The 21,569-nt window shown below is 39.3% G+C and overlaps 1 protein-coding gene across 5 annotated transcripts; it reads left to right on the top strand.

Annotated features, from left to right (window-relative positions):
* The first annotated feature begins 5,077 nt into the window (after nt 1-5,077).
* On the top strand, nt 5,078-21,325 carry CAPN10 (calpain 10). Of its 5 annotated transcripts, XM_075761395.1 has the most exons (15): nt 5,078-5,202; nt 5,476-5,552; nt 5,640-5,847; nt 7,184-7,315; nt 7,559-7,755; nt 9,050-9,267; nt 10,294-10,435; nt 11,927-12,093; nt 12,622-12,905; nt 13,403-13,605; nt 15,740-15,792; nt 15,910-15,995; nt 17,094-17,293; nt 17,896-17,941; nt 20,322-21,325. In XM_075761395.1, exons 3-15 carry the CDS (start codon nt 5,704-5,706, stop codon nt 20,448-20,450), a joined length of 2,001 nt encoding a protein of 666 aa, XP_075617510.1. In that variant the 5' UTR covers nt 5,078-5,202; nt 5,476-5,552; nt 5,640-5,703; the 3' UTR covers nt 20,451-21,325. The 5 variants fall into 5 exon arrangements, with proteins under 5 accessions (XP_075617510.1, XP_075617506.1, XP_075617509.1 ...); XM_075761391.1 differs by having other exon boundaries at nt 15,740-15,995; XM_075761394.1 differs by having other exon boundaries at nt 15,740-15,995; nt 20,080-21,325.
* The last annotated feature ends 244 nt before the right edge of the window (nt 21,326-21,569 follow it).

The raw sequence follows: 21,569 nt of genomic DNA, 5'->3' as shown, positions 1-21,569 counted from the left end.
TGGACCCCACTGCCAGCAGCGGCAGCCTGGCCAAGACCAGTAACCACTAGCATCTTTTGGAATCCCAGGTCTCCGTTTTAACACGTTTTATTTTGTGGGAGAATGTATGTGACCCTGGTGGGAATTTTTAATTTACATGGATGCCTTATGATGATTGTCAAATTAAACTAAGCTTTGTGACAAGTTTAGCCTTTTGGGCAGTTTTTCAGCGTCCCTGCTATAGATGTGTGGAAGAGCTAACTTGGTACGTTGCCTTTGTCTTGTCCTTTTCTGGAGCGCAGCATAGAGGGAGTTTGGAAGCTATTTATAAGCTGCACAACAAGAAGTTGGAGAGGTGGCAAAAGCAAATAATCAAAAGTAAATATTATCTGTTGTTACTACAAGTGACCGAAATACATCAGATCAGCTGTGTGTTTGCATAGACATGGATCAGAGCAGGGAAATGCTGGCTGAGCCTAACGGACTGTTTCCAGATTAAAGAACGTGAGGTCTAAGTGTTTCTGCTCTCATGTCTGTGAGGTCCCACCAGATGGCTATTTTCATAAGACTTGTTCTCTGAAACACAGAAGCAGAGCAAGATTTGTTGAATATTCCATGTGTTCTTCGTCAGGTACTTTTTCTCCTTCTGTGAGCAAGGAGTGCATTTTTATTTTGAAGAGACAAAAAACTGGCAGCAAGTTTGTGGAGATAAGCCTGCCTTTTGTTGACACAAAATAAATTAATGCTTCAAGCTACTTTCTGTCTTGATTTGTAGTAGACTTCAAAATGACAGACAAATTAGACTGAGATTAAATAGAAATTATTTATTTGCCTTATCTTTGGTACATTCATGTCTGATCTGTTAAAGTATGATTAGCACAGCAAATCAGTTTTATTTAAGCAGATGCCAAGAGATAGGGTTATCTTGTTTTCAAAATGAAAGCTACTACTTTATTTCATTGTAGCCTTGAGCGGGGCGACGTGAGATCTAGGCTTGCGGGAAAGCTCCGAAGAGCCAAACCCTTTAGTAAAATGGAATATTACTAACTTAATTTTTTAGCATTTCATAGCCATGTTGGTTAATATGTTAGCTATAATTCTTGTTAGCTACATGTATTACTCTGTTAAGCTTGTATGTGTAATTTTGCTGTCACGATACATTGCAACATCCTAACCATGCACGCCATTAACCATTCTAGCAAGCATCCTAAACATTCTGATTTAACCAAAATTTTCTCATGTTCTTGCACTGCAGTGACCTTGGCCATTGCTTTTTTGGATAACACAGGACCTTCTGTACGTCTATACTGAACACATGTACTGCACAATTCACTTAGGTCATGTACACTTCTTCAGTCTGTTTTCCCCGTTTGTGTTTGTCCAAAGATAAAACAACACAATAACAGCCAACACTTATAAATCACATGGCACTTGTTATCACACTTTACTACAGATTGATAAAAGCCTAAAGTCATCATGACCACAATATCAGACTTTGCGTATAAAAGAAACTGCAGTAGAAATCACAGTGTGAGATTTATCAAGGCACTGTCCTCTGACACACAATTATTTTTCTGTTGGGAGGACCCAGTTTAAATGACACTGAATTTCTTGAAGCCCCAGGTAAGTTATTTTAGCTTTTGATTACATGGATTCCTAAAACTGCATATCTAATTTCTAGTTTGGATTTGTCTAGTTTCAGCTTCCAGCTCTCAAAGCTACTTGCTTTGTTTGCAAAACATAAAGTGCTTACTGTTACTAACCTCTTTCCCATGTACGTACTTCTTAATTCTTAAGGAAAACAGCTGCGTTGTTTGGTCTCTTGCTGCAAGGTATGTCTTCCACACTTCATGTATTGCTTTAGCTCTGGGGTGGAGCATGATGTTTCAGCATCCTTTTAAAGTGGAAATTGCACACTGTTTCTCAAAAATTACCTCAAATGCTGCTGTGTATTCCATACCAACTTAAAAATAATTTTTTAATCATATTGTGCCTTTATCCTGTTTTTTCATTAATTACAGTAGTAATTTGGGCACCAGTTAAAGCATGTCTTGCATGGACATGGCAACTTTTATAGATAAAGGAGTGTAGAGAAAAGCTATTCCATACTCTGGAGGTGAGTTTTCATTCTAAACGGGGCGAGACTATCTGGTTGCATTAAATGATTGAACCTATGTGAACACTTCCCCTCACTACTCCTCTATGTGCATGCACCTTCTGCACTGCAAAACTCAAGTCTTACACCTCTTATTTCTTGTCAAGAGACTTAGGATTATGTTCAACATACCGTGCTCTGTGCCCCACAAGGAAGATGTTCTAATATGCTAGAGACAAGTCTCTCTCTAATAAATGGCATTAATGGGTTGTGCAGAGCATTGGACCCTTTTCCAAAAGCATGCTTACTGAGGTGCAGGGTCTTAAGGAAGGAGTGGGAGGTGATAGGAAAGGGGGGAGATGAGATATTATTCATGCTCCTATGATTTGGTGGAAAGCGTCATAGGGATTAAGTCATAATAACTGTTTGACATTCCAGGTATATGATCTAGGGAAGCATCAGCTTTGTGCATTGTTTTAATTTTGGTGTCTTGTACCACCCTGTTCTTGTGTGCTGTGGTAGCCGGCATGGAAGTTGAGAGCTGTGCTCTACCTCCGGGTGTACCTGAGGTAACAAGGGAGATCTTGGTCTAGCAGGGAGACTGTTCCTCAGGCCAAGCCACTCTGTCTTTCTGGAAGAAGACTCAAGTCTGTCTTCCCAGCAGCTGAATAGAGCACTGCAATGCCAGGCTGCTTCTGGCTGGCTGGTGAAAACCATCAGAGATTCTATGCCATGGTCTTCTGAGCATAAACCCCAAACACCCCCTCCAAAACCTCCCTTAAGCAAAATTACATTCTGTGCTGTTCCTCTGACACAACTCTGACCACTGTTAGCCTAGTGGTATTGCAGGGACTAAGCCTGTGCCTGCCTAGACTGGTATCAGGATCCATATAATTGGAAGAGCTCCCCTGTGCAATCTGAACAACAACTATGTGTCAGAGTTTGCAGAAACACACGCACGTTGGACCCAAACACCATTGCTCAATAGCTTTTACCCCTTGCCCTGTCCTTGAACTATCTGGAGTTGGAGACAAAAGCAAACACGAGGTTGATGAAACCCAAAAACTGGAAAATGCTTGTTGAAAATATCAAATACTACTCTGTCAAAGGATAGTCTTCATTCACATGGAAATGAGCTGGCTATTTAACTGGATGCAAATCTCTTTGTTTAAATTTCCATAGCAACTGGACTTAGCCTCTCAGTGTCTGCTTTCCCCTTTTACAAGGAAATATGAAGCACCTAGGTAAAGTGCATTGAGAAGCAGATTGACAAAAAGGCAAGTGTCATTTTGTCTTAAAATACTCTTTTCAAGACTCACTGTCTACATAGACCTGTGTTTCTGTCTTCAGGAACAGTTTAATCCAGCAGGATTGCCAAGAGGCAACAGAGAAAATTCTCTCCTGTTTTTGTTCCAAAGAGTTTGGGGTTAATACAAAAACATTACCAGCTGCATAATGGATGAATTTTCCCCTTTCCAACTTTGCAGTGGGGCAAGGAAAGCATGTCAGATATCTTAGAGACTGAGATAATGTTCATCTCTCTCCTCCTTCTAATAGCATCTTAAATAAATACTGTTATATGCTTAACTAGTTCACTATTCCAGGTTGAGTCTACTATATTTACAGTTGCAGCTCAACATTCATAACTGCTTTCTAGAATCTGTCCTTCAATAGAATTTATGCAGTTGTGATCTGTGATTGCTGTTTCCTAAAGAAAGCAGGGAGAGTGAAGTCACACAGATGAGAGCCTGGCTGTTCCTGAGACAGAGGCCTTTTTTTTTCCCCTTTCCCTCCCCCAACAGACCTCTCCTGTCTCAGCTCATTGCAGCCCGTGCAGCTGCAGCTCTCTTGCACAAGCCCTAGACAAGAGGGGTCCTTATTCTGTCGGCAATGTTTCCTTTGCTCCCGAAAGGGTCAAAACTTAAACGTGCAAAGTCTCGTTTGTTGATTAAATTTGCCGTGTGCTGGGGAGAAGCCTTGTGTCTGCACAATGGGCACAAGCAAGGGCCAGAGAATGTTTTTCTGGATCAGCCAGTGGTTGGACGGCTACCACAGTTACCTGCGAGTATTTCCGTGCTGCTGAGGCAGAGGTTGGAGAGGATTTCTGCATTTGTTTCTGCTAGAAACAAATCAGACCAGTGTTTTCTGTAGATCTCTCTTGTTAAGACAACCTCTCCACCCGAGCACCAGGTGACATAACGCTTAGACTCAAACCCATCATTATAGGTGAGTGTGAAAACCAGCTTTTTTTGGGTTGTCCTCTCACGCTGGCTCAGCAGCCTGCTTACCTGATCCCACTTGAACTTCTTGAGAAACACTAACACAAAAGGCCCAAATACAAAAAAGGAAGTGGCCTGCTTCGGTGTGCCTTGACCTGGTTCCAAAACCTTGGAACTAGTGTTTTAGTGATGGATGACCTGCAAGGGACGTTGTATTTCTGAATACCTTTGTCATTGTTCTTCGTTTATAGCAAGTCACTATTTTTTTTTTTTTTTTTTATTTCACTAGGCAGTAGTAGCTATCAAAGTATGAGAAGTGACGTATTTCCTTTGTCAGCTCAGCCCTTGGAAAATTATTTAGTGATAAAACTATTTGAAAATGCAATCTTTGCTATTATCTCAGGAAACCACTTTGTAAAGGTCAACAGTTTCTCTGACAGTTTTCCTACCATAACCTCCATGAAAACAGAGTTTGGTTTTGTCTTCCTCACAGAGCTGTTCGGGTGACCAGTAAGCTTCCCTCCTCCTCCTCCTCCTCCTTCTCCTCCTCCAGCTCTTAGGAGCATAATTTCCCCTCCCTTCCAGATATCCGTCAGTGGGGAATATCGCCTGGGCTCAGGGATCCCCCCTCCTCGCTAACTTTGCTAATATCACTGCGGGGCCCTGAGGCGGCAGTGGCTTGGGCCTCCCCCCGCCGCGGGGCACGCTGGGACCCGCCCCATCCCTGCTCCGCAGGCCGCGGCCGTGGATTGGTGGTGCGTGCACCACGTGCCCGCCTACCGCCTCTTCATTGGTCGGCGACCTAATCCGTTACCTCTGGGCTGGACAAGAGGCTGAGAGGGTGGTGAGAGTGTCCGGTGTTGCCGCGGTAACAGCCGCCCCGGGCATGGCGGCGGGGCGTGCCCCGCGGTGAGGAGACGGCTGGGGGCGCGGGCTTTGTGGTGGCCGGGAGTGGGGTGGCGGCCTGGTTGAGGCCCGTTGTGGCGAAGGGTGTCTGTGTGGTGGGGCTCGTGGGTAGGAGGAGGTGTGTGTGGAGGCGGCCTTGTTGAGGCCGGTTGTGAGGAAAGGGGCCGTGGCGAAGGGGGTTTTGCGGGGACGGTGTGTGTAGGGGGGCGGGGAAGGGGTCTAAGTGGGCTCCTGGGTGCAGGTCTCATCTGAGCCGCCCCTTCTCTTTTCCAGCAGAGTGGGGAACCTCTAGGGTGGTGTCAGGTGCTGAGAGAAGCCGGCCATGGCGTGGTTCAAGGTGCTCCGTGAAAAGAGTGAGAGGCGCTCTCTTCCTAAATAAATCTGTCTTGCTTATTTGTTTGTCAGTTACAATTTCCGAGTAACGCTCGTTTACATTTTAGGTTGGTGCTTGGCAATATAAAGCCGTGGAAATAGCCGGCAAGGTTACTTAGGATTGTGTTGAAAATGCTGGGAGAGAAAAAGCAATTAATTGTTAAAAGAGACCTTTACGCAGACCCCACGTTTCCAGCCAGTGATACCTCTATATTTTTTGATTACGGTACCCCACTTGCCCAGTTCAGAGGCGAGATATCTTGGTTGAGACCTAAGGTGAGTTTTATGATATAAAAGCCTGTGACTTTAGCAGAACTGGACTTAAAGCTAGTAAATGGTATTTAGCATTGAATGACTGGGTGTTTTTATTGTTTATAACTATGGAAGTGATAAAAACAATGTATGTCAGTGTTAACAATATATATGTTCTACTTCTTAAGTTTGAGTGCTTGTTTGTAAGCTGGATTTAAATCCTGATGTAGAACTTTTGAATTTCTTGGCATTAGTAGAGATTCACATATTTTATCATAAATATATTTCATTATTTCAAATAACATGCATGCCAAGTTAAAAAAAAAAGTTACGTTATTCCCAAATTTTTCAACATATTGCATAACTTTTTCAAAGAAATGACTAGACTTTAGAGTTTTTTAGAAGGCTATTGCTTTTTTTTTTTCAGTTGTTGAGGAAAATTGTTCTTTCATAGAAAGAAAACTTTTTTAAGGTTTTCACTTGTCATATTGCTTTTAAACTTAAAACTAGGTTTCAGATCAAGCCATATGAGAGCTAAAAAGTTTAGAATGCATTTCTGCAGTGCATTCATTTAAAGTGAAGTATTACGATACTACCTTTGGGAGGAAAAAAAGGCTGTAAAAACATAATGGACAAAAAAGTATGTTGTCTTTAGTGGTATTGTTATTTTCCTCTGCATCTGGGGATAGCTGTAGAACAGTAATAGAGCTATTGGTTATCGGAATTGGCAAACAGCTTCACAGAGCCCCGTGTGCAACTTCCTGCTTTTGTATGTTACACCTTGATTACTACTGGGGGCTGATCAGTTAATTTCCATCTCTTGCAGTGTTTATAGGTGAGGAAAGAATAATTTTTAAAACTTGCTTTCAGATCAGATGAAATTGTTCAGGAATTTGCATTTGCAGTCATCTCTTTCACTACCAAGTAATCTATTTTTATTTGCCCTAGGAAAGATTTTCCTCTTATGTGAACTTGGGATTCTTGTAATTTGGGATGTGCAGTGCAATGTGAATGGCATCAGTTCTATCTATCACGGCTGGTCATATGTCTAGCAAAGAGCTGATGAATTATGTTGTCCTTCGCTTATTGGTGTCTCTGCTAAGGTTGCACTTGATGATGATGTTTATGTACTAAAATCCATGTGGGAACTAGATTTACCTCGCATAAAGTACCCGCAAAATAGCCACAAGGCAGTAATTTGTTATTGCTTGCTTAGGCTGTGTCTGAAGAGGAAATGTTTTAGAGGCAAAAACTCCCTTATTTTGTGAGAGGTCTCTGGAGCCCTTCCACACCCTGAAACATAGACTTCCTTAGACTGTCATGCAGGATTTGGCCTTAACTCCCCTTCTTTTAATTTTAGGACATTTGTTCTACTCCTCGGTTATTTTCAAACAATCTGCAGGATGTGCAAGTGAAACAAGGAATTTTGGGAGATTGTTGGTTCCTGTGTGCCTGTGTAGCTTTGCAGAAGAGTAAATACCTACTGAATAAGGTATGGAGAAGTTTCTTGTTTCATATTTCAGAAGTTTTCTTCACCTAATTTACATTTGTATATTGTTTTTGAATCCCAGGCCTCAAAACTGAATATCAGTTTTGTTATGCTTTGTTTTACTGGTTTTTGTTGTGATTTTTTTTCCCCCCCCTATGATTATTACACACAGTTAACATTCAGCATGTGTTTAAAAAAATAAATAATAAATCGTTGCTTGTCTTGATTTTGGCTTTTGCCATCTAGGTAATCCCTCCGGGTCAGCCCAGCTGGACAGATGAGTCATATCAAGGCTGTTTCACTTGTCGAGTCTGGCAGTTTGGACACTGGGTGGAAGTGACCATCGACGATCGTTTGCCTTGCCTTGGTGGTAAACTCTGCTTTTCCCAGTGTCAGACAGAGGATTTGTTTTGGCTCCCACTATTGGAAAAAGCTTATGCAAAGTATGTGAACACTGTTACTGGCGGAATTAAAGGAAGGTACAATACTTGTGTACCTTCTGCTTGCTTATTTGATCTGTTTTTGGCATAGATTTGTGTGTTATTCAACATGAAGTACAACGGCTGCCAGCTTTGCCACACTGGTTTATGCAGAAGTCTGTCTTTAAAATGTAGATCTGTTGGGTGTGTTTCTAGTTGCATATGAGGTAAGATAGTGTTAGGGAGAGAATTTTAATGAAAAGTAAGAGCTGCAATGAATTATCAGAATTCAAATTATGTTCATTAAGTCACTATCCATTGGTCATCTAACTTATTAAAGGGAAATATTTTACTAGTGCAGCATTCGAGGGCAGTTGAGGGCTTGATGAAAATCAGAAAGCAACAACATTCCATAAGTTTATATTAGTTGAGGCTCTGGTTGTGTGAGTTTCACTGCTCTTTTGCTTAATTTGATAGTTTATTATTTTCAGAAGAAACAACCATGTTGTTAATGCATTTGAAAAAGCAGCTACTTTATGTTTTATGACACATCCATCAAAATGTTGTCCAGATGGACAAAACAATTTGGAGAAAAAGTGCACTGGTGAGATTGACATCAAATGTCCAAAAGAACTTGGATGAAAGATTGTGTGGTTGCCAGCAGAGGGCAGAAAAATACTTTAACTATGAAGTAATTTGTTCAACTGTATAGATACATTGAGCACAAATTGTGAAGCAGCAATGGCATGTTAAAGCTTCTCTGTAGGTTTGAAAGGTAATATTCTTTGTTTTCTGTAGAGTCTTATTCTTCTATCTTGTCTTATCATTGTATTACAGTCTTGATTTCTTTTGCATCCATTGCATCAGATAGGGTAGTCTGTTGATTTACTTAAATTGTTGAAGGAAGCGCTACTCTGGTGGTTTGTGCAGAGTGAACAAAGAATAATTGAAGAAGAGAAAGAAATGTTATTTACTTATAGAGAATGCAGTTAATATATCATAAAAGATGATGTAGTACACAGATAATAAGATACAAATGACTAGTACTAGACTAGAGTGGTTTCTATATAGGATGGAATGAATTGTAGTAAACTTCCCATCAAACAATGGAATGTTTGATGGCTTATGTATTATTTAGATGTTGTGTTCTGCATAAATAAAATAGGATGTGCTTTCTCTTGCCTACTTGGGAATAAGAGGTAGGGTACAGTCACAGTTGTGATATAGGGTGGGATTGAAAGTATGTAAAAACCATGTTTCTTTAGTTCTGCTGTTTGTAGAAATTTTTTCTTGGGTGGTATTTTTTTTTTTTTAATAGAGTGCATGGATCTTATGAACAGTTGTGGGCAGGACAGGTGGCAGATGCTTTGGTCGATCTGACTGGAGGAATTGCTGAAAGATGGACCCTGAAAGGCCCTGGAAGAAACTTGGAGAAAGAGAAGACTGGCATGGTTTTGGAGAAAGCAGTGTTTAGGAGATTAATGAATCTGAAGGAACAGTGTGTAATAAGCTGCTCAGTCCTCAATTCCAGACAAGGTAATAGTAAAGTTCTAGACATTTTTAAAGTAAATGTCTTGATTTAACAGTGTTCAGAGCACAAGGCAGCCAGCAAATGCATAGTGCTGATTCTAGTACTGTAGGAGTTTCATGGTGCAATTTTAGATAACCCTGGTCTTAAGGATGTTGTTGAGTTCAGAATGGAGGGTGTTTTTGAGGTGTACTTTCTATATTAGATGCTAGTATGGTCAGTTCTCAAAAACAAATGTGCATCACTCCCCCCCCCCCCCCCCCCCCCCCCCCGATAAAACACCTAAAAACGACCTTAAAAACTGCAATGAATTTCAGAGCTGAGGATTTTGTAGATGTTTGAGATCAAGGAGTTAGTTAATGCGCTGTCAAATTTTAATTTATTTCTATATAGTCACAAATAAAATGAACTGTTTGAGGGTTTTTTATGCTGTTTTTATGCTAATTTAAAACCAATTTCCTTTTAGCTCAAGCTAAAAGTAAAAGCTGTGCAAGCAAAGCAAGACAAGGAATTCATTCCCCACTTCCCATCAGCAGGCAGGTGTTCAGCCATCCCTAGCAAAGCAGGGCTCCATTGCCTGTAACGGTTAGTTGGGAAGACAAACGCCATCACTCCAAACGTCCCCCTCTTCCTTCTTCTTTCCCCAGCTTTACATGCTGAGCATGACACCATATGGTATGGAATATGGAATATCCCTTTGGTCAGTTGGGGTCAGCTGTCCCGGCTCTGTCTCTTCCCAACTCCTTGTGCAACCCCAGCCTACTTGGTGGTGGGGTGGTGTGAGGCGCAGAAGAGGCCTTGATTCTGTGTAAGCACTGCTCAGCGGTAACAAATACGTCTCTTATCAATACTGTTTCTAGCACAAATCCAAACCACAGCCCTGTACCAGCTGCTATGAAGAAAATTAACTCTATCCCAGCCCAAACCAGCACACCATATTTCACAGGATAGTTTAATGTTATTCTTTGTAAAATATGCAGCAGGTTCTTTTGTTTACCTTCAAATGCTTTTTTTGTTTGTTTGTTTCTATTCAGGTGCAAGCGAGCTAGGAGAATTTCATGCCTTTATTGTGATAGACATGTTGAATCTGTCTGAAGTGTCAGGCAAAGAAATCTTCCTACTGCGAATACGAAATCCCTGGGGGAGGCGGTGCTGGAGAGGTCCCTGGTGTGAGGGGTGAGGAGGTTTAATTTCATTTGGAAAATCATTTGTGAGAGTTCTGAAGCACAAAGTATAGCTATGTATTGCGAAGGCAAATGTTGCTTATAGGCTATAGCAGAGGAGGGACACCAGTTTGTATGCAATCCTTTAGAGAGTTAAGTAGTTCACACATCTCATTGGTTCTGTGACTGGTCATTTTGATCTTAAATTTGTTTTTAATAACAAATATTTTATTGTTTATCAAAGCAAATCTTCATGAGATAAGCTGAAGATGTTGGTTTATTTTCAGTCTTTGATTTTTGTGATGTTTTGTTGTTGTTCTGCAGCCGATCTAAGTATGTTTGGTCATAAGATGTTTGTGACTTCTAAGGAGTCACTTGGCTTTACTTGGCTCTTCTCATTTGATCTTGTCTCAGTTGCAGAAGACAAGTGAAGGAGTATGTATAAAATAGTGCAGTAGAAGGAAGGATGCTTGTGTTTTTTGCTTGTGTGCTGTCATTTCTGTAGATTAATATGAATAGGAGAAGCTGGAATCGATTAGATATAAAGAAGAGTAGATAGAAGAGATCTGTTTTAAAGGAAGTGCAGAAATATGTTTAGAAGTTCATACAGCAAAGTAACAAGAATGGAAGGGCAGACCCTACTCACTTATTTTGAAAAGTGTTAGCGTATTTAGACTGTACAAAAGAACATGCAGTTCTTGATCCAAGGAGCAGGCTTTCAGCATTAAAATACGGTAACAATATAATCATATTAATAAAGATTTTAAAGAAATAGTTTTTCTTCCCCTGAGTTAAAAAGATAGCTTAATCACTTTGAGACTTAAGTTGATGTTTTTTTTTCTTTTAGCAGAGTTTTGGTTATACACTTGGTCTCTTGTAGTTTCTTTGCCAAACAGTAAATTGCCATGTAGTTGCAAGATAGCATTTCACTGAGTGGCCTTAGACCCCCGTTCTATTCAAGTGCAGAACTGGTCTTTGTTATTAGTGAAGCAATTAAAATTCTGGAAGTACTAGCTTTTAATGGGCCCTAAATAATGAGGTCTTCAAATTACTGGTTTATCATGACTTAGCCAGCAGATTCATGGGGATAACCGGCTGCTTCATACAGAAAGTGTTTTTTGATGTTCACTCTACAGCATTAAAATTCTTCACTGTGCAACTTGTTTTACTTTTTTTTTTTTGCTATTTTTAACACCTGTTAGAATAGTCACACTTTGGACCATACTGTCTGTTCTAAGCGAAGTGGCTACTTGACCTAAAAGTATGTTGCTGTATCCTATCTAATGTTAGATTGTTTTTAAGTTTTCTTTGGTATATTGTGATTCATACTTTCTATTATGCCTCTCACTGACTAGCAATGTCTATACAGAAATACTCAGTGCAAGTATTTGATAATAAAATGAAGAAATCTCTTATTTTTCTGCTCTATAGGATATTTGATAGGACATTGTTACAGAATTTTATTGGGCAAAGAACTAAATGTTGACTGTTGTTTCATGTGCAGTGGTCAAGGATGGAGCCAGCTAGATCCAGTACTTGCCTCAGAACTGCTCTCTCAGATCCAAGAGGGAGAATTCTGGGTTGATGAAGAAGAATTTTTCAGAGAATTTGATGAGATTACCATGGGCTTTCCAGTCAATGAGGAAGGACAACTTCAGAGCCTCTATACAGGTGTGGTATGAGAAAACATCTTATACAAATAAAGTTATGTCAATGGGAAAGACTGATTTGAATTGTAAATGGATGCCTCCTTTAGACCCATAGGCCTTTTCTCTCTCTGGTGGGAAGAACAGAGGGACAAGAGGAAATTTAAAAATCTTTAGAGGAATCTTTGATATTTCTCTGAGATCTTGTTACTTGCTAGTTGATTGAGAGATAAGTGTTCCCTTCTAGAAGGCTGTTGTTCTCGACAGCCTTGTGATTTTTTTTTTGGTTTAATTTTTTTTATGGGAGATATACTTCAGGTTCCTAGAAACAGTGTCTTGTTGTAAAAATCACGTCATCAATCTGCCATTACCGGTTGTGACATTCATGTTCATGCCTCTCAAAATCTGGGTCATTAATATCTGCTTGGAGAAAGTGTCAGGGCTACGGCAGCATGTTTTGTTAGACTGGGGAATCTCTGCCATATATCTGTTGTATAAAATTAAGTAGCTGCTGCTGTCTGAAATCTGCACCATGTTTTTCTTATTTTGTTAGAGAAAGTGCTGTATCATTCGCAGAATCTTTTTGGATCATGGGTGAGGGGCCAGTCCGCAGGTGGCTGCCGTAATAACAGCAGCTTCCCTACCAACCCGAAGTTCTGGCTGAGAGTCTGTGAAAAGAGTGAGGTGTGCATTGCTCTGCTCCAGAAACATAGGAAATACAGTGCTGACTGGGCCGGAAGAATTAAAAATCTGACTCACTTAGCAGAGGAGAATCTATCTTTGACTGAAGGCATACAGGGGAAGAATTACCAGGCTGTGGGATTGCATGTCTGGAAGGTAATATGGGAATGACACTTTTCTTTTTGCAAATAGAAGTTTTAAAGAATTACTGAAAGATCTGAGTAAAATCATTCATTTCCTACGGCAGCAATAGGATTCAACTGTTCATGCGTTTTACATCTCTGATTTACGTTAGAATGATCCTGTTTATCTCACAATGCAGTTACTGTCTGTACAAACTACTAATGGACTATTACTTTCTTCTTATCATTGAGTGCCAGGTAGCAGAACTTTTGGGACTGTTCCAAACTAGTGCATGACATTTCTGGCTGATTATTTGATGACTATTCCTAAATTTACTCCTGAATATTAACTCTTCCCACTCCTCTTTGATGTTCAGCTTATCTGCTGATACTCTCCTCCTTACTTGTTTCCTTTTATAAATGTATGCATGTTTAAAAAAAAAGTTTTAAGCAACATTTGATCATTTTAAGTTTTATTAAAAACTCCTCATTTTTCCTAAAACACCATGCATCATTATGCATCTATTCTAGGTGGAGAAGAAACGATTTAACCTTCCAAAGACCCTCTCTGCTCCTCCAGTTGTAGGTACCGTCTGCCATTCCTATGATAGAGAAGTGCATGTATGCTGTGACCTTTCGCCTGGGTTTTATCTTGTTGTTCCCAGCACTTTTCTGAAAGATGCAGTAGGGAATTTCTTACTTCGTGTATTTTCAACGGGAAGGATCTCTCTCAGGTGGGTTTAAAACAAACTGGAAAATTTCTTAGTCATTGGCATAAACAAATACATGAAGTATAGCACTAAGTATAAATGTTCAAGATGTTTTTGAAGGGTTGTGCAGAGTAACAGGTAACAGCATTGTTTTGTCTTAGAACACTGCTTACATGTTTTCAATCTCCTTGTTTTTTACGTACTACCTCTTGATGAAATATCAGTCAGAAGTAGTCAGATGAGTAGCATCTTGACTAAACTGCAGGCTAGTGTTTTGAGAAAGCGTGTGTTTTGTAAAAGAACTGAATAGGTTTCTGCAGAACATGTTTCTCAATATGTGGAAGTTCTTTCTTAATGTATGGAAAAATGCAGATGTACCACAGAAGTTAAAAGCAGCTGTTGTTATTGCAATCAGCGACAGAAAAGGAGAGCAGCATATTATCATGTGTGCTGGAAAACACATGCTAACAGATTGCCTGACATAGAACATTGTTATTAGTGAGCACTACAGCTTCAAATGCAAATGGAGTGTCAGCAGTGGACTCAGATGACATAATACAGCTCATCTTTTCAGGACAGGTATGGAAAATAGCACTGGTGTTTATGCTGTCGTCTTTAGCTGAATGAAGAAATGGTTTTTTGTTAATTAAAGCATTCAACACTGACAATACAGCTGAACTTCTTAACTGTAAAGGCCTCAAGAAGTTTACCTGCATTATGATAAAATTCTTGGAAGAATCACTGCATATATTGTGTTCTAGCTGATCTTTCCTCATAACTTGTGACATACAAAAGTCTATTTTAATAGACTTGAAACAATCTCTTCTTTCTGTTTCACAATGCTTGCTTATCCAACAAAAAATATCAGCACCGTCAGACCAGTAGCTTCTGATCACTTTTAATTTTTTAAACTGTAGCAGACTACATAGCTATCTCAACACTCTAAAGTCAATTATTTGCAAGCAATTCTGTGTTGGTGACCATAGCCTTGAAATAAATACTTCAGAAGACATGATGATGATTAGTTGTATGAAGTCAGCAAAGTTGTACCTTCTTCCAATAAACCTGAAAAAATCTGAAGTTGTCTAACAGCTTGCACTGTTATATATAGCTATAGATAAGCTATATACAGAGGCAAAATGTACTGTTGACAACATGTTTAAAAGCGGTTCATTTTTTTTTTTATATTCTGGTAGTAGGCTATCGACTCCTTTCTCCTGGGACAGAAGCTGGAAAATCACACTACAAAGCCAGAACATATGTTAATCATTTACTCTGTGGAACTTGCAAGCAAGGTGGCATCAAGTTTCAGTCTGAAAAAAGGTCTGCAAAACCATGAGGCTAATTGTGCTCTATGGGTGCAAGTTGTGTACATCTTACCAGGAATATATTTGGTTTCTGCACATATTTAATCTGTAGTAACTGTTGCACTTTCAGTGAGATGGGATAAAATTTCTTGTATTACTGTTAAAGTATAACACTTCCTCAGACTGAAACAGAGGTGTCAACCTGGATGCGTGTCTAGAATGGACAATTCAGAATATCATAACAGCTGTTATGTGTTCCTAACTGGAAAAATGAAAAGGAGAACAGATGATATGATTCATGTTATGCTGAAATACGGTTTCAAATGTTGCACAACTGATAATGATACCAAATTGTTCATATGGCTGTGAAAAGCAGTGCTGGCCTAGGATTGAAATAGGGTTAATGTTACAGTGATCAAGTCAGTAGGTAAAATGATAGTTTCCTCTGATTAAAGACATAGTGAATATAAAAAATAATGCAGTGTATGCTTTGCACTTACTGAGGTGCTCATGTGTACTTCAGAAGACACAGTTGTATCGCTTTCCAATAGGACAAGTAGCACAAGGGTATTGAGGAAAAAATATGTAAGCTGCATTACTTCGTGAATGTACAAGAACCTTACCTGGTTTTAGTGCGTGATTTGTGTGCTACATTGTTCTTGTGGAATTGTGTGAATTATCTAAGAACATAGAGTTGTGCAGTTCTCTTTTTTCCTCTGTGCTGAAAGTTTGGAGGAATTGCATTCATATAAGTTTATGTAATACTAGTTAATTTTTGTGAGCTGGTTTTCTAGATTTTGTGAAACCATACAGGTTTTATACATTTTAGTTTCTTTTCTCTCTTTTGATAGTGAGCTAAAGCCACCACCCACAGATGCTGCCCTCTGTGAAGAAGTCCCAGCAGGTGAATGGGAGACAGTGCAGCTGCATGGATGCTGGAAAAATGGGCAAAGTGCTGGAGGTAGCAGGAACTTCCCCTCCTTCCATATCAATCCCTGCTTTCCCCTCTCCATTCCTGCAGGACCGGGAAAAAGCAGTGTGAAAGTTACCCTCCGTCAGCACTGCCGAGATAGCAAGTATCGTCCAATAGGTTTCCATATTTTCCAGGTAAGACTTCTGGTCAGTTTGATTCTCATTTGCCAAGTGTAAGCCTGCCAGTTAGTTTAGTGCTCCTTGTCCTTGGCAAGGAACATGCTGCTTCCAGGAGAAACACAGTGAAACACCTGTGAAACACAGGAGAAACACCTGTGAAGCACTGCCTGTGAAAGATATGGGATAACAACACGCTGGGTAGCATAGTAACCAGGCAATTGGTTCCACTGAATCCTTCCAACTTTCTAAACTACTTTAGAAATTATGAACCCTTTTGAGGATTTGTGAAGAATTCTCAGGGTCTTAGTGACTGAGGACCGGACTTTTTGGTAATTCATCCTGAAAGCTTTCTTCTTCTCTAATGCTTATTTACTTGTCTGTTGGCAAGTGATGTTGAATCTGTGAACAAGATTAGGATTCAAAAGGACTGATATGTTGAACAGATGATTTGAAACAAATCAAGTTATGATTTAGTATGGGCAAATACAGGTTCTACGTGTATGTGCCAGTGATCAACAGCATAAATGTAGGATGGGAAGCTTCTGGTTAGGTGGCTGCTTTGCGAGTAAAGCTAGCTTTATTTTTGGAAAACATGCTTCGAAAAAAGTGTTGCTTAAGTGGATAATCTGGAGTTGAGCATCAGGAGTAATCCTATAACTTCAGATATACAATATGTGAAGTAAGATTGAAAGAATGGTATTTTTCATGACTATAGGAGACCGAGGAGAAGTCTAATATGAATTTTTAGTACAGGAAAGGCCACTAGAAAAAGGAAGGATATAGTCTGCTCACTGTATCCATGAGGTGAAAAACAAGTGCATTAGGCTGCAGCGAGGAAGAGTGAGTTAGACAATAAAAAAAGCTTTTGAGCTATCTGGGTAGAGAGTTGTATAAACTGTCTACAAACACAGCAGGAATGATTTATCTGTACTTGATACTGCCATCTGGGTTTTCTGGAAGCCTTCCCATCCCTCTCCTATAGCTCTGCACAGAGGAGTGAGTATTTGGACTGGAATAAATATGGAACATACCATACTGTGGTATACCAGGAATTTAACTTTGTGAGGCCTGAAATATAGGAAAAGATAGACATGTTTTCATTCTTTTTTACAGGTGCCTAACAGCAGCTGGAAACCACATACTTCCTCTTTTCTACACTTGGAGCCACTGGTTAGCTGTGTACCTCATTGCTACTCACAGGAAGTAAGCCAACTTTGCAAACTTCCTGCAGGAAGTTATGTGATTATACCTTCTACGTACTTGCCCAACACAGAGGGTGATTTTACGGTGGTCATAGCAACCAAAATAGACAGGTAAAATATGTTGCCTCCTATTTGCATTTCTAGTATTTTTAGTGCATGTATTACAGGATGTTTGGAAACAATAACTAGTAACGTTTTATCACTTTTGATAGAAATTTTTTTTTTTTTAGTCTTTGTATTGCTGTTATGTTTGCAAGCACCACTTACCGCTTTGACTATGTTGGAAGAATGACTAAAACACGAAGTATTTGTTAATCTTCTTGCATCAGTTGCTGAGTAACAGATGTCTAGTGCTGGAGAAGATGGCACTGAAGCAACTAGTTATTAGCTATATTCAGATATTAGGATTTATGCTGAAATTTTACTAAGCTTTTAAACAAACAGGGTTGTTTATTGAGAAGCTGCAATCTGTTCAGGCCTTATTGCAGGTAGTTCCTCCTGATGAGAATAATAACAGGTCTGCACCAGAATTTGTAGATTCCATAAGATTGCATTAAAAGTCCATAAAATTGCATCAAGATTCCATAAGGGAAAGGATGTGGAACAAAGCGTAGCATAACAGTCTTCTCTTTTTGAAGTGGGATAAATGGTTGATGATTACAAGATCCCCCAATGCTTTGTGCAGAAATAAATGTGGTTTGGATTTTCAACAGGAAGCGCATTCACAGCCGGGAGACACTTGGACAAGTATTGCAAGAAGTGAGTGATATACTTTTAATTTCAATTGTTCTAAAGGTGTCACAGAGGCCTCATTGAGGCTTTTATATTAACTTATATTGAGAGTCACGTACTAGTGGACTGGACTTTAAATGTTCTCATGTATTTGCTGCAAACTGATAATCAGTAAAGCAGTTAATCTTTGGGGTTTTGTTTTGCAGCCAGAAAAGTAGCATTTGTTAGCAGCTAACAAAATTTGTGTTTTCACACCACTCAGATATATGGAAGTTTCTGAATTACTATATTAGAGAGTCATTAGAAGAGGAGACTGAGGGGAGACCTCATTGTGGCCTACAACTTCTCACGAGGGGGAGCAAAGGGGCAGGCGCTGATGTCCTCCCTCTGGTGACCAGTGATAGAACCTGAGGGAATGGAATGAAGCTGCAATGGGGGAGGTTTAGGTTGGATATCAGGAAAAGGTTCTTTGTGGAGAGGGTGGTCAGGCACTGGAACAGGCTCCCCAGGGAAGTGGTCACAGCACTGAGCTTGACTGAGTTCAAGAAACATCTGGATAATGCTCTCAGTCATATGCTCTGATTTGGCTGGTCCTGTGTGGGGCCAGGAGTTGGACTCGATGATCCATATGGGTCCCTTCCAACTCAGGATATTCTATGATTCATTATTTACTCCCTCAAGTCATTCCCCAGTGCCTATCTCTGCTGTAACATCTGTGAGAAATTGGGCTATTGGTGATGAGTAGGTGGTTGTACTTGACTTTTACATTTGCTTTCAAGAGTGTAAACACTCTATACATTTAGATATATTTTGATGTATTTGTTCTTGGTGTGACCATGGATCTGCTAGCATTAATTATATATTGTATCCTTCCTCCATCTGATTGGCTTTGATATTCATTTGGGATCCTACATATTGCAATTTAGAAAATCTAATGATAGTATAGTGTTGTAAAGAGCTAAGAAAACACAGCCAAAAGAGGAGAAGCAAACAGGCAATCCAAAGATTAGCTTTCACACACTAGAGTTTTGGGGGTTTTTTGTTTCCTTACAGCCATCCCATACAGCATTCTGCCGTTATAATCCTTCTTGGTGTGTAAGCTGTTCTGATCAAGTTAATGCTACCTATTTAATATTTTGGTATTGTGTTTTGCTTGGTTAAATGTGCATGTAATATTGAAGGGCTGGATGTGAATGCTGAGTACCTAATACAGTATTTTCACTGGATGGAGAGGAGAACTTTGAATCTATTATTTCAACAGTTGTTAAAAGATACCTGATTTGGTTGGTGGATCAAAGCATGCCCTTGATAATGTGCTGCTTATTGGGTCAGAACAAGACCACCTAGATGCTTGGCTCTTTCCCTTTGAGGTTTTAATAAAAACAAAACAGTAAAAAAAACTTAGGAAAACCACTTCACCCAAGATTACAAGTGGTTTACTAATTTTCTTAATCTAGGTCATGTTGAGCACACATACAATGTGGATTTTGTGTGCCGCACAAAAGTGGGCAAAGACCTCTATGTACTTTCATCATGGTGCTTGTTATTTTAATATTTAGGAGCTGAAGTATGTACTGAAGTCCGTTATTGCTGTTGTTTTGGAAACAAAACATTGCAAGGCCATTATTACAGAAAGAATATATTCAAAGATGTTTCTTATACCATGAAAATGGTTGGACTTGGGCACAGGATGCTCCCTGACATCAAGGGAATGAACAGTTTAGATTCTTCATGACTTGAAAACTTGAAGAATTTGAAAATGGCAGTTACAGTTTTCTTCTTAGTGGCAGAAATTAATGTCTGAAACTAATCTTCAACAGCATAGTCTTTTCTAAAGGCTGGACTTCAAATCATTTGGTGCTTTCAGGGGTTTAACCTCCGTAAGATCTAGGCTGATGAGAAGCTGGGCTGTTGATTTCTAAGGGGTGGATCATGGCAGTGTATTTTTCTAAAAGTTTATCTATGTGTTTTCTAATTACTGAAGTGATGGGATTTATGAGTTTTAGTTTTAAGATGTTTCACAGGAAAAGCTTGCATTTTGGCCTTAATTTCCAAATCTTTCTTTTGTCTGATTTACTTTAATTTCTTATGAATTTCTTCTCTTTCTTGACAAAAAGGTAAACTCATGAAATATTATTTTTTATGCCTTGTTCATTTTCTTATAGATTTCATTTACAACTGTGATGAAGAGGTAATCTGGAGTTCTCAACACCTGTCACTTTGAGAACCATTGGAAAGCTGAGGAATGCCTCACCTCTTGCTGTTCTCAGTTTTAAATGGAATAACAAGAAGATACTCTTAGCCCTGCTGTTTTTCACTGGTACCAACTGTCAGGCCTACGATGACGACTTTGTAAAAATACCTCCTTAATCATGTACACTGAGTATTTATTATTCCCATTTTTTAGAACCAGCATTGTACAGCAAATTTTTATAAAGTACCTCAGTTCTTCACAAATACAGGTGAAGAATATGTGCATGTTTTAACCCAAGCTACAGTTTTAGAAGAAAACCAGAAAACATGTGTGCATAATTAAATAATATTTGGGGGAAAAAAATCAAGCTTACGGAATAACTTCAGGAGACCAAAGGGGTAAACATGAAGGAAAGAAACTGGAGTCTTTTTACAGGTAGGACATACCTCAAGAACCATCAAAATACAGTGGAGTAGAGAAAGTCCAAGCTTGTATCCTACACTGCCAGTCATGCTGCTGAGCACTTTATTATGGGCCCTTTGTTGAACCGTGCAGATGGTGGGTTGAAAAGAAAGATTTTTTTTTTTTGTGAGTTTTTATTTAATGAACACCGCAAAGGAAGAAAAAAAAGACTTGAAAACTTTTGTTTATGAACTACCATGTCAGACTGCTTTTGTAAATCTGTAAGGATGTTTTATGCAAAATCTGCCCTGACTGTAAGAAATACAAAGTTTAAGAGATTTTTTCCTTAATTTCTGTTTGAAAGTATTTCTTACTCAAGGAGGACTTTTTAGATGTTATATTTTCCTCAATAAAAATGAAGTAATGTTAAGAGTTTTAAAATGTCTTTTATTAAAAAGGTGAAAACTGTCAATGATGTCAAGTCTGCATTTGTTCTGCAGTAGCAAACCTTACAGTGTGTAAGAGCCCTGGGGAACCTTCACCAAATGGAAGAGGATAATTGGAAATATTTGAGAGGAGAATCAAGACTTCCATTAGTTTTATGTATGAGAAATATGTAATATTCTACTTTTGCTTTTAACTACATCCTAGCATAATTTGTGCTTGCTCCTATTGAACTTTGAAAATTGAAAGCATCTAGGATGCTTGCAGCTGAATTTTAAGTGGTCAAAACTTTCCACATCTGTTGTGGAATGATGAGACAACAAAAGAAAACACCATGAGCAATAAATCTCTACTGTGCTGGCTTTAACAAATGTTGGCATCTTTGTACATTTTCATTTCTTGAAAGGCTGTTTGTTCCTTTCCCTTCAAATAGGAAATTTTTGGATGATATAATAATGTTTCTAAACAGAAGGAGGAAAGATTCATGAAAGTACCTGGATCCAAGAGTTGTGATAAAATAGGAAACAGATACTGGTGGAGTAAAGAAACAAAGGTGTAAGGATTTCTAAATGGACTGAGAGAGGCCCCATTCTGTAAAAATACATGCACGTGTGA

The sequence above is a fragment of the Balearica regulorum genome, chromosome 9, assembly GCF_011004875.1.
Source record: "Balearica regulorum gibbericeps isolate bBalReg1 chromosome 9, bBalReg1.pri, whole genome shotgun sequence".
In the NCBI taxonomy this organism is placed as follows: Eukaryota; Metazoa; Chordata; class Aves; order Gruiformes; family Gruidae; genus Balearica; species Balearica regulorum.
Note: the sequence above shows the minus strand (reverse complement) of the source record. Positions and strands in the feature narration are given on the sequence as shown.